This window comes from Triplophysa dalaica, chromosome 4, assembly GCF_015846415.1.
Source record: "Triplophysa dalaica isolate WHDGS20190420 chromosome 4, ASM1584641v1, whole genome shotgun sequence".
Classification (NCBI taxonomy): domain Eukaryota; kingdom Metazoa; phylum Chordata; class Actinopteri; order Cypriniformes; family Nemacheilidae; genus Triplophysa; species Triplophysa dalaica.
This window is the reverse complement of record NC_079545.1, coordinates 25,881,614-25,894,914: the sequence shown is the minus strand read 5'-3', so window position 1 is coordinate 25,894,914 and position 13,301 is coordinate 25,881,614. Positions and strand designations below refer to the sequence as shown.

Here is a 13,301-nt window from a genome sequence, read left to right as displayed (position 1 = left end):
CTGGGTTAAAGAGAACCCCCGTTTGCATCATTTTAGCATTTTAGAGCTGTAAATACTACACTGGGGGTTTTCACGAGGTGTTGATCATTGACACGTGTGTACTCCACAGTCTTTGCGAGTAACTCTCAAACATCTTTTGTTTCTTCTCATTGTTCTCAAATGCATATCACACCACCATATTAAGGTGTGTTAACTCCCATTTTTCTTGTCTTTGTTTCATCCAAAAACTGCTTTAAAAATACATTTTATCTTATGACAATGGCCTTGTGTACAAAAATGAACTGTTTAGCTAAACAAACTTTGCCTATTAATGGGGAGTGTGGAAGAAATGAGTTTTAAAGTAGTGGGTTGAGCAGATGAGAACTCTTAATTGAGGCCTGTGTTAGACGTTAAGGAGCATCTGAAGTTTGCACACAAAAGAAGGGTTATCAAAGGTTGCCATGGCAACAGCAGCCTTAGCGGAGGACCAGCAGAGAAGAGCATATTCAAGGTCGGGATATTTACTTTATAGGACTTTAAAGATTAAAGAGTGGCCTTATTTGTATATGTATACTCTATAAATATAAGACTTCCACATTTTTCATCTGTGTGTTTCAAAAAGTTGTGTACCTGGAAGTACATGTTCTGCTAAAAAACATAAAAAATATGTACACAAACAGTGGACGGTACCTCATTGTCTTCTTTTCATGCAATGGGGCCGACCATGATCTAAATTAGCTTTGTGAGAAAATAGTTTTATCTATATTCTCACTTTTTTAATCCTTTTCTCTTCCTTGTTGATTGTGTATATTTGTAAATCTTCATTTATTTTCTTCTCTGCGTACCTGAGGAAACCTATACTCAACCTGTTTATGGGACTCCTACTTAGCAGCTTGCCACTTTATCCTCACATGTAGCTGACCAGGAATGATTTCATATTCTATTTCATACATATTTGCATGGAGATATACCAGTTGTAACCCTCCGTTACAAAGCAGACGGTGACCTTTGTGTGGTGATGGGTAACACGCATGAGGATTCACCCTTAAGTGTGTTTAGGTCAGCTGTAAACATTTTGGCTCAGTAGAGATTTTCTAGGCCTCTATAGCCCTTGGAATTTTGCTGATGTAGACAATAACTCTTGTGCTGCTGGGTAATGTTTGAATGGAGGAATGCTGGATGGGACAGTTCACTTAAATTGGTCACCTTCGTTTTGTTCCAAAAGAATACAGCATAATATGAGATTACTCTTTTTTTTTTTTTTTCTAGGACAGTGACATCCAGAAGAAGATTGACTATGAGATCCGTATGCGAGAGGGGGCGTGTAAGCTGCTGGCCGCGTGTTCTCAGAGGGATCAGGCGCTGGAGGCTTCCAAGAGCCTTCTTACCTGTAACGCCCGCATCATGGCTTACATGTCAGAGCTCCAGCGCATGAAGGAGGCACAGGTCATGCAGCGGGTCGCACGCAGGTCAGAGGTCACTCTTCCTGTTAATTTGACTAAATTTAAGATAAATTGCCTTTAGTTTGGCATGATGTGAATGGTTTGGGGATATCTGTTGGTGTATAAAAAATAAATAATTTAATAGGCCAGTTTCATGAAGTTTAGGCATAACCATTATACTTCTATTTATCAAAAAATGGAAAGGTAATAAGTGTTTTACCCCATAATGTATTTTTACAGTGTAGTCCTGTGTTTATGCATACACAATAACACAATAAACAGTCCTGCTATCTTAACAAAATACAAAGTCTCACACTAATAATAGTATAAGACACATAAATGTATAAATTAACAGTAAGATAGACTCCAGAGTTCAGAAAGAGTTCAGTGTGGTTTATTGAGTTTTGCTTATATTACTTGCTTATCCCAAACACAGCATCAGAAACATATAAGCAACTGTCACAGTGTTCTTCATCACACATATAACAAAGTAATCTTTGTGATCACATGGCTACAGATACAAAACAAATACGTTTTTAAGGCCAGTGTAAACACTATTACTTTGTAGCACAGATTGCTTTAGCATCATGACCAGCCCGACGTCAAAATATTGGTTCAGTCAATAGCGTGAGTTTGCGGTGTGTCTGATTAACAGAAGTAATATTATTTAACATTACATTCAGTGTACTTTGTAGCACGAATATTATCATGAATGTTGTTATGATGTCACGACTTGTATCAAATTTGTAAATGTATGTGTTCAGGTCTTCAGATGCAGGCCCGATGGATGACCGAACCCCATGTAAAGGCAAAGTCGCCATTTCAGGTACGTTCATAAATGGCAATGCAGCTTTTTTGTTAATGTTTGTGTGTTTCCATGTAAGAGGTTATGGGTTTTGTATTATAAAAGAAATGGACACGTCTGACTTCCGCGTTTCACTGGAAGAACCCTCAGCAGTTTCCGGTTGGGGAAACTTAAAGCAGAGAGAAATGGGAAACCAAGAAAATAGTTACACGCTAGTTATACGGTAGAACAGCACTTCTATAGATCACGCTGTGTACTGCATCTGCCAAATGTAACTATTTTCACAGTTTCCCATTTCTCTCTGCTTTAAGTCTCCCCAACCGGAAACTGGCGCGGGATCTTCCTGTGAAACACGTAAGAAACGCATGCATATAGCCCATTCTGTAAATCAGGAAAGTAGTATGTGCATTCATAACAGTTTAAGATTTCATTTCTGTGTATTATTTGTACTATATATGCATATGTGTGTGGGTGGTGTGTGTAAACCCCAACAGGTCTGTTTATTTGAGTCTCTTAGCACTAAATCACACCCCTGCTGTTTTATATATCAAGGCCTATCCCTTTTCTACACTTTCTATCAAAAAACAACAACTTAGCTTTGTATACTGTGGTAGGCTGTATGAGACCAGTTTTATTGCACTTCTAATTTTTGTTGACCTTATGGTATTCCAATTGCTTCCATTGGTTACTTCATTTGTAATTCGCTTTGGATAAAAGCATCTGCTAAATAATTAAATGTGTAGTGTGTTTCAGTCTGTTGGGCTGTAAGCCCCCTCCTTAATGTGTGAATGTTTGAATCCCTTTTAACTCTTTCACCGCCATTGACGAGTTATCTCGTCATTTAAAAAAAAACGGTTCACCGCCAAAGACGAGTTATTACGGCAATCAGTGTTTGTACTGTTTTACAGCAGGTGGCGCTATTACACAGCTTTGGGAAAAAGTACAGAATCCCAGAACCTAGAATGTATATGTTTTAGCGTTTTTTAATGATTGTTCTGAGTGTAATCTGGGCGGAATCTGTGACAAAAAAACTTTTATTATCTCAGCTGTTTAATTAAAATTGATGCATTTTTGAAGAAACCTACCCACATCTACGGAGTGATAAAAAACAAACAAAAGAAGATAGAAGAATACAGTTTCTTTTGTTTAAAAGCTGAGACTCTCATTTGTCATATTGTTTGTCCATATATTCTTTACAGAAAATGTACTGTGAGCCATTAAATTTGGGTGACAATGTTAAAAAATTGTGACGTAGGCTGGCAACTTTTTTTTTAAAAGGCTGGTGGCGAACCAGTTAACAACCCATACTATTAACTCCCACTTCAGACCTCTTGACTGTACCCATGGCAATTTTGTCGAAGAAACGCATTGTGATGCCTGAATTTGTATGCTGTTATTATGACGGCATTATAAAGAGGCCTATTGATGAAGGTTATAGAGGTCTGTCTACTCTTACAGTGCAGATACACAGCATCTCACACATGCACATCACCTTTATTTCTCTTCTGCTCACCTTCTATTGTCATTGTTGCATTAATTGTTCCCTAACGGCTCTTTCCTGTTAATTCAACAAAGTGATGCTGTTAACAAGTGTAATTACACAGATCTTGAGGAGTGTCTTCCAGGTGGTCTTGATGTAGTGGGTCCGGGTGATAATGGGGATTTATATTGACTGGCAGCATGGCATAACATTGCAGATGTGTGTTTGTGTGTGTGAGGTGTATTTCGGCCTTGATCGACATTGAGTGACAGTGGTTGCCTGGAGCTCTGTGTGACGCTGTGCGCATGTGTAGGTGTGTTTAATAACCTTGTCTGATTCTCTGACCTCTTTCTGCAGATCTTCGGATACCTCTAATGTGGAAAGACACTGAGTATTTTAAGAATAAAGGAGGTAAGGACCTGTTTTGTATGTTTTGAATCCTAACCGTATGTAAGCACTTCTTTTTATAACACAGAACCTACACAAGAAGGGAAACCTGAATAGTCTGTATCCATATCATATTTGAATGAACTCGTTGTGAAAGGAAATAACTGCTTAATTTAGATGCCGCAATAAATGTTTCCTGAAAGAGTAGAGATGATCTGGTGAAAACACTAAAACTTGCATTACAAACCATGTAAATATCTTTCTCTGTTTCCCTCAGAACTGCATCGATGTGCCGTCTTCTGTTTGCTACAGTTGGGAGGTGAGATCTTTGACACAGACATGGTAATGGTGGACAGGACCCTGACAGACATCTGCTTTGACAACACGATTGTCTTGTAAGTATTAACATGCATCATGTAAATGTACATCAGCGCTGTTGAAGCAGATGTTTTGTGTCAGTGTGTTATCATTAATCTGTGTTTCTGGTGTGCAGTAATGAGGCAGCCCCAGGGTTCGAGCTGCGGGTGGAGCTGTACAGCTGTTGTTCTGAGGAGGACTACTCGGCAGGCAGCACACCGCGGAAGCTGGCTAGCAAACTGAGCTCATCTCTGGGCAGGTCATCGGGAAAGAAATTAAGGGCAGCCATTGACCCCGGAGCCTGCAGTCCCACCAGCAATGGAGGAGGGGCTACAATCCTGCTGCCTGTTCCCTCTGTACCGTAAGTGTGGTAAAACATACTATACATTTGCACAGCTATTACACATGCTGCCTATACATGTTCTTGTGGCATACACAACATTAGAAGTGCATAGGGATAGTTTACACAAAAATGAAACTTTGGTCATGAATTACTCTCTAGTTGTTCTAAACCTGTATTAATGTTTTTGTTTGGTTGAACACAGAGAAAGATATTTGGATGAATGCTTGTAACAAAACAGTTCTTGGTCACTATGACTACATAGTAAAAATGACAGCGGTAGTCAAAAGTGCCTCAGAACTGTTTGTTGTCCTACATTCTTCAAAATATCTTCTTTTGTGTTCAACAGAACAAAGAAATTATAAAGTAATTTGTCATACTATGGTAGTCCTACAATGGGGTCCAAGAACGGTTTGGTTTCTTCCATATATCTTTCTCTGTGTTTATCAGAACAAAAAAATGATACAGATTTAGAACAACTGAAAGGTGAGTAAATGATGACAGAATTTTAATTTTTGGGTGATCTGATGCTTTAATATCATCTTTCAAAAAACCTATTTATTTTTTCCTCTATAATTGTTCAGGAACATACAGTATATGGTTTATTAAATGCACAATAACCTTGTGTGACATTTTAGCACTGCATACAACACTATGGACAACTTCTCAAGATGTAAACACTGGTCCATAAGCACTTACGGTTTTAGTTTCTATTTATATTTTGACTTGTACAATAAATTCTTAAAGATCACATGTTCTTCAGATTGTATTTTGTTTAAATGTTAAGGTAAAGTTTAAAAATTGAAACAGGAAGTTTTTCTGGACCAGCGCTGGAGCAACGTTATTTATGTCCATATGGGGCAAGTTGTCACAAAAAAACCTACCAGTTATGGGGCTTAATTATAAATAAATAATACAAAATAATTGAAACAATAATGTTTAATTTAACATAAAATTAAGGAATTTTATGAAATTAAAGAAACATTAACGAATTAACACTCTTCGTTAAGATCTCCCTTGCCTGCATGTATATGGCTTGTATACGAGCAACTGGAAAAATATGTAGAAAGCTTACAAAAATATTATTTTTCAAATTGTTAAATTAAAACACTGCTACAGTAAAACAAACCCAGGTCTCCGCCTTTCTTTTATTTTGTTGTTTGTGTTTGTATTTGCAGGGGGCCTAAATATCATCTTTTGGCTCACACCACCCTTAATCTCTCTCATGTCCAAGACAGCTTCCGCACACATGACCTCACCATCACAGGAAACGGTGAGCATCCAAACCCTGTGATCTCTTCTCGTCTCCTCATCCAACTAATTTTAAAGCACTCTGTTTAATAACTCGAATGAAAGGATTGCCAAAGCACTGTATAGATTATCATTTTACCTATGATATGAAGTAAAATGGTTGTCTGGTTAATAGATAGATAGTTCCACTTATATTCTCCCTTGTCAAGTGCCTTTGAGATTTCATTCATAGCACATCAGTTTAATGACGTGCTAGTTTTCGTCACTGTGGAGGGAATCAATTTCAGAAAGGCCTATAGTGTGTCTGTGTACTGTCAATGTCTGTCAGATTTATTGTGTTTAAGGTCATGCTCATAAACTTCTCTGAATGACCAGCAATGGTCTCTAAAAGGCCAATAAGAGGCACTTACAGCTTTCTGTACATTAAGTCTGAAGACAGTCTTATGGTCTCGGTGTGGGCTGGTCTGATAATTCAGTCTGCTGTACTAAAACGTTGGGCACAAAACGGTTTCTAGCTTTGTAAGACTTCCTTTAGCATTTTTCCTCTTCAATCTACTCATTGAAGACTCTCGTTCTCACATTTTTCTCTCTCTTTCTGCAGAGGAGTGTTCTTACTGGTTGCCTCTTTATGGCAGTGTGTGTTGTCGTCTGGCTGCTCAACCTCATTGTATGACACAACAGATGATGAGTGGCTGTCTAAGAGTCAAGGTGAATAAAACGCTCCCATGTTTAGTTTAGCTTCAAACAATAGTTTCTCATTGAAGATTATTTATGCCCTTTTTAGATGACCATAGAAAAAACTGCAATGTTTATAATTTAAAAAATGAATATCTGAAAATAAAAAATGGTCACATTTGCTAATAAACCCATGATGCATTTCCCCAATTTCCTTTTCTTTAACTAAGATTCACTTGCTTCTCTTTTAAGATGGGAGGCGAGCCACAAGGCTGGACAAATGTCTACGGTGTTCTAAAAGGGACAAATCTCTTCTGTTATCATCAGAAAGAAGACATGGAAGCTAACGTGGAGCCCGTATTAACTATGTGTATTAATAAAGTAAGTCACATTTAGTATTACTAGTTATTTTTAGCATTAATTTATGCACAAGGATATTAGAGTAAACCTTTTTAAAACATAAATGGAAAGTTCACCCACAAATTAACATTCTGTCGTCATTTACTCACCCTCAAGTCGTTCCAGCCCTGTATACGGTTCTTTGTTTGGTTGAACACAAAGAACGATATTTGGAAAAATGTTAGCAAGTGAGATTACTGTGACTCCATTGACGTTTCTGAGGGAACTATCCCTTTAAGATGTTTTACATCATAAATCATGGATTCTCTTGAGAATTAAATGACAAAAGCACATGCGCTAATATTCCTTATTGTGTCAGTAGATCTGAAAAGACTTTTTGTTCGTCATGTAGTCGGGTCTGGATCTTTCAGTGCCCTTTAGATAGCTGCATGTCATCATGAGCACAAAGAGTTTGTTTTAACATGTGAGAGCCTCATTGTGACATCACATTCCTCAGATCTCAGGTGACCGCTTTTCACTGAACTCATTTACTTGTGCTCTGCTGGCACCTGTTGGTCAATGATAGTTTAGTTTTTACATTTAGGTATTTAGCAGACGCTTTTATTCAAAGCAAAGATAAAGAGAACAATAAAGCGATTTGTCAATAGGAGGCAATTATACTATAAGTGCTTATACCAAGATACTAGTTTTTACAAAGCTAGAACAACACCTCTTTTGTGGGAGAGAGAGGGTAAGTGTTTTATTGTGTGTGGTTTTTTTTTGGTTAGTTTTATTTCCCTTTGTCTTTGTATGTATAAAATTAAGGTTTTATTGCGATACCAAAATAATCCTTGGTGAGTTATAAAACTGGACTACACTTGTTTGTGTCATTCTGCCATTCCAACTTTCTGGGACCCACCTCATTGATCTCGACCTATAGTTTCAAAACCCCATCTGTAGAAGACTTTAAAAAGTAGAAATTGAAAATACACGTTTCTAGAAATAGAAATAAAAACGGGAAAAGAAAACCTAGTATCTTGAATCTGTATGTTTAAGGAGTGAAATGACAAATATTATCGTTTGTTTTAGATGTAATGCAAATGGTATGATTTAAGTTACACAAACGCCGTATTCTTCACATACTGTGCATGTTTGTATCTCCTTTTTTCTCCGACTCACTGAAACGCGCAGATTTTATGCAAAGCTCATCGCTCTGAAAAGCAAGGTGTGCTATAATTGGCCAGCTAACCACTGCGTAGTGATTAGTCGAATACTGCAAGCGTGTGACGGAAATGTAACCCCTCTTACCATATTTGGAACATCAGGTCCCAAAGCAATTGTACTGACAGGTACGCCCACCCTTTCTTGCCTATACATTTGGGCGTTCTTTGTCAACTCATACCACGAACTGACTTAGATTTGTGGGGGTGTGGTTACACGAGGTGTTTCAGGCAGGTCTGGGTGAGCATTCGCTTTTAGACTGAATGCATCTTTTGTTCCGACACTTTCATTTTTGCAATTTCTTATGTTTAATACATGCATGGGCAACTTATAACACACTAAAGACACTGAAAAACACGTATTCGTGCCCTTTAAAGGACTGATGATTTCCGTGACTATCAACAGGAAGAAGATCATTATTGCAATAATGTAACCCCTCATACTGATCATCTCTTATTCATTTAAATAAAACTATTTACACATTTATTGAAACTTTTTTTGTGTGCGTGTGTCTCAGGAGACGAGAATCCGAGCAGAGAAGGACCCTCACAGTAAGACACAGAATATCTGTATCACAAACCAGTATGGAGGAGAGGAGGTCATGCACACACTAGGGGCAGACAGCAGAGAAGACACACAGCACTGGATGGAAGCATTCTGGCAACAGTTTTATGATATGAGTAAGCAGATGATGAATTTATAAAATGGTGACTTTATTAATGTCTTTATAAAACCTAACAATGCCATCCTGCCATGACTTGTCACCATACACCACAGCCTCTCACGCATTATTGCTTTTGTAGATAACCAAGACTTCAATGACAGGACGCATTAACCCCTATAAGCCAGGAGGTATACGCTACAATAAACGATGTTAATATTAATAAATACATTACAATTCATTTTCGTAATAGCAACAAATATGGTAAACATTTGTCCGTAAAGAAATATGGTTACTTAGCTTAGCTGTTGACTGTTTAGTTCAATTTAGTTCATCCAAATGCAAATGGCCAAAAATGAAAAGAAATTAAATATTGAGTGAGCTGCCAGCCAATCATAGACAGCTTATCATGACTAGTATAGTATTGTTGTTGGATCATTTTTGCTATGGAAAGTATATTGTGCGACTAGCCTTAACTGTAACCAATCCAATCCTGCCCCCTGCAGGTCAATGGAGGCAATGCTGTGATGACCTGATGAAGATTGAGCAGCCGTCACCACGGAAACCTGCCATAGTGACACCAAAACAGGGCTCTCTGTATCATGAGATGGGTGAGTGCTTCAGTTGACTTATCTACACATTTATAGAGACTGCATGAAAGTGCTGGGGAAATGTTTTTGTTACATTTTCACAACACCAGCAGCTCTGTAAACACTACGCACTGTTATTTTTTCAACCAATGGCAGATTGTGGGAGTTTTGGGTTGTTTAATATTCTGTTTGGTGACACAGTGGAGCAGAAATTACACACTTCACATTTAACCTCCTAAATGACAAAGTTGCTGTTTCTGACATATTGACACTCTCTTTTCTCTTTCCTTTTCTGTTTCCTCTGTGGTTTGTATGTCTGTTCCGATGTTTTTTCTGTTCTTTTTTTCCCATGCCTTCCCTTCCTTCCACGGCTGGATTTTTTTTCTACACTATTGTATCTGATCCTGTATATTCCTGGTTTTCATGCCTTAATTCCAAACATCTGTCCCATATATTTTCCACATTTCACATTATTTGGTTATGACGTAAACACCCATCGGCTGTGCCCTCCACTCAACCCTGCATTTGTTGCCCCCTCATTCATTTTGCCACAACCCCACCACCCCTTCAGTGGCCCCTCTCTCGGCCCCTGCGTCCTGTGAGGGGCTTTTGCTGCAGGATAACGCTGTCTCTGCTGAGATCCGAGCCTTGCTCTCCTCCTATTACAGTGACAGGTGAAGTAACTGCGAAGAGAGGTTACGTAACTTCACCCTCTGCTCGCACAAGGTGCTGCTGTTGGGTGTCAGTCATCCTGGTTTTATTTGTCTTTTGACCCTTAATAGTTCTTAATGTGCCCCTAGGTGGTTCTCAAACCTTTTCGTTCTAAGGACCCTTTGTGTAGTTGCTTGGTGGTCCCCCCAAATAAAAACTTTTATATTCTTAAACTTAGAATTTTTATTAAACCAAAAACATATTCAGTTATACAATGCTGAAACATTAATACTTTGGGTGTGTGGTCTTATTTTTCTGATGTTTCTATATTTCATAAAATGCCACAAAATCTGTGGCCCCCTGAATCCATCTTGGGGCCCCCCCGTTTGAGAACCACCGTTTTATAGTAATGTTCAAAACACTTCAGCTGCAATCCAACTTTTTGGGTTAAAAATAATCAAAGTACATGTAGGTGGGTGTTCAACACTGTCACTTTACCTTAGCCCAACTTATAAAGAGTTAAAAATAGTGATTTTCAAGATGTGTCCGGCTATGATTTTGCAGAAAATTCAGTCAACATTCAAATGTCAATTTTGTCTCTTCGTTCACAGTTATTGACACCTCAGACGACATCGGAACAGTCACTGACATCCTCACACGTCGTATCGATGACTTCAAACTGAGGTCCCAGCTTGGAGCTCCACCTCACTGGGTGTCCTTGTTTGAAGAAGAGACCCCAAGAACCCCCCACAACTATCAGCACCGCCCTACCGCTCACCTGCCTCCCCACTCGCCCAGCCCCCGTCTGCACAGCCGTCAACCCCGCAGTCCACGCTGCCACCGTTCCCCCGGCCTTCTCTCCTCCAACGCCAGTTTAACCTCAGACGGCGACAGCTCTGCCAGCGTCAGCCCCTGTTTCCGCCCGGCATGGTCCCCCGTCACACCGTCCACCTCCGGTCGCTTCCGTCCTCGTACCCTTTCCCTGGACGCCAAGCTTTCCACTCTGCACGGTCGAGGCTACGGGGGCTTCCAGTGTACCTGTCAGTCGTCCGCCGCTAGCGTGGTATCCCCTCGGCCCACCCAGACTGCTCTGTCCTGCTCAAGTTCAACTTCTAGCAACAGCTCCAGTGAAGGAAGCAACAGCCAAGAGTCTGACATGGGCTTCTCTAGGCAGTCCGGTGCACGGCGGAGCCTCAGGAATCTGAGAGCCAAACTAGACCCTAGGAACTGGCTGCAGAGTCAGGTGTAACTTGTACGGTCTTATATAAGTTAAAGGAATCTTTTTGTTTTCACCCTGGAAATAACTGGAAGTCGTGAGGTCGTAGATGCTTGACAACACCTCACATGGGAGTGGGGAGAGCATTTCGCTAAATAACTTCATGCTTCGCTTTTTTGCTGCATTTCAGTGCAGTTAACAAAATGGGAATCTGATTTATTTATATAATATACTACTATACTGTACAGTATGTACGTGAAATGTCCGTTACTGTCTATTTACAATGAACAGAATACTAGTGCAGTGGATCTCCTGGTGTTTTGTGCATGAGTTTGAAGTCTGTGTGGCTCAGAAAAAGAATAATCCACTGAGGTTCTGAATATTTATCATCGCTAACATTAATTGCCTACAAATATTTCATTATCAGTTTTTAATGGAAGCATCGTAATAGTATTTGAATAAACCTTACAAGTGTGAAATTTAACACTGATATAACTTCCAGTTTCTTATCGAGAGACACTTATGCACATCATTTGCAGACATGCACGGGAAAACAAAAATTGAACAGTCATTGTTCATAAACCGCACATCCCCTACCTGTCAGATTTCAATCTTGTGTATAACAACATTCATATCGTATGACACTCTATTACTCTTCTGACAGGCTCTTTGCATGGCTTCAAATAATGTATATGCAAAGGTGCAAATGTCTCAATCTTCTGTATTCAGGTTTGAAACGTGGGATATAATGTGACTGTGTTTATTACCTGTGACTGTGATGACCTCAGGATTACTGTACATAGGTGATTTCTCTCTGCAAATGTGAACCCTGTTGTGGAGGAATTCCCTTGAGTCTAATCTAAGATTAAAAATCACAATACAAGTACAAACCAGGACTCAATTCAAGCAATTTTGGAGGTGGGTTGGACTTTTTGAGTTCTGTGTTATGATGGTGCTTTGTTTTGATCTATCAACTGAGATGGGTTATAAAGGCACTACTATGCAAATCTGAAACAGCCTAACATTCATTAAGCGGTACATGTATTATTTTATAGTTGCGTTATTTTGTGTGGCAAGAAATTGTGGCTTCCAGATTGGTAAAGTTTTCTCAAGCCCAGCGTGTCAGTGTGAAATCATAACACTAGTATCTTCCAACACTGTTCTGATAAAGTGTATCGGTTGAAGTGGTTTTATTAGCGTAAGATTAATGTTAAAATATTATAAACAAGGAAAGTCAAATAACTGTTGTTGTGAATTCATTATAACCTCAGGGGAGAAGTCGTTCTTGCCATAACAACAAGGTTTCTGATACAAGTTAATAGTAGTTTAACACAGAAAAAACATAATACAATATATTATATTATGCCCAAGCCTTGTTATATGTTGATTTTATATTTCAGACAGAAAAATATAAGATGCAAGCTATTTTATTTACATGATTACATGTATATTGCGGTAAAAATGTCTAGAAGTATAGAAATATGGACCCAGCTAAACTCTTAAATTCATAAAGCAGTAAAGGTTTTGTTCTAGAACTAATAAGCAGTGCTTAGTAGTCAAAGGGCCACTGACCTGTATTTAATAACCTGTAAATTCATTCAAACACTTTTTGTAAAGTTTTGTCATTTTTATTTTGTGCTTCGATTAAAGTTGTATTTTACCATATTCATTTTTGTTATATGTTATTAATCATATAATATCAACATTATCAGCTGAAGTTAAGGTCTGGATTATCCTGGTAATAAACGTTGAATGTTAAACTGGAAGCTCCGTTTCAGCCGGCCGTCTGCATGCACATTGTCTTTGATGGAAAAAAACGTTTCATTTACAAAAACATGGTATATAATTAAATTAGAACAAGAGTTTTTGAGTTTGTGTATTTTTTCATTCTTGCTGTGCTATTGCAA

General features: G+C 38.7%; 1 protein-coding gene across 6 annotated transcripts in view; it reads left to right on the top strand.

Annotated features, from left to right (window-relative positions):
• The window catches only part of rtkna (rhotekin a), a 58,899-nt gene extending 45,840 nt beyond the window's left edge, over positions 1-13,059 (top strand). For 5 of the 6 annotated variants that reach the window (XM_056747372.1, XM_056747373.1, XM_056747374.1 and 2 more), the window contains 11 exons: positions 1,249-1,448; positions 2,186-2,247; positions 4,064-4,117; positions 4,371-4,488; positions 4,587-4,811; positions 5,969-6,063; positions 6,643-6,749; positions 6,969-7,097; positions 8,794-8,956; positions 9,444-9,548; positions 10,790-13,059. In XM_056747372.1, coding sequence (XP_056603350.1) covers positions 1,249-1,448; positions 2,186-2,247; positions 4,064-4,117; positions 4,371-4,488; positions 4,587-4,811; positions 5,969-6,063; positions 6,643-6,749; positions 6,969-7,097; positions 8,794-8,956; positions 9,444-9,548; positions 10,790-11,427 — 1,896 coding nt within the window. In that variant the 3' untranslated portion in view covers positions 11,428-13,059. Of the gene's footprint in view, positions 1-1,248; positions 1,449-2,185; positions 2,248-4,063; positions 4,118-4,370; positions 4,489-4,586; positions 4,812-5,968; positions 6,064-6,642; positions 6,750-6,968; positions 7,098-8,793; positions 8,957-9,443; positions 9,549-10,098; positions 10,202-10,789 lie in introns of all 6 variants that reach the window. The other variant, XM_056747378.1, reaches the window with a different exon arrangement.
• Positions 13,060-13,301: the final 242 nt, after the last annotated feature.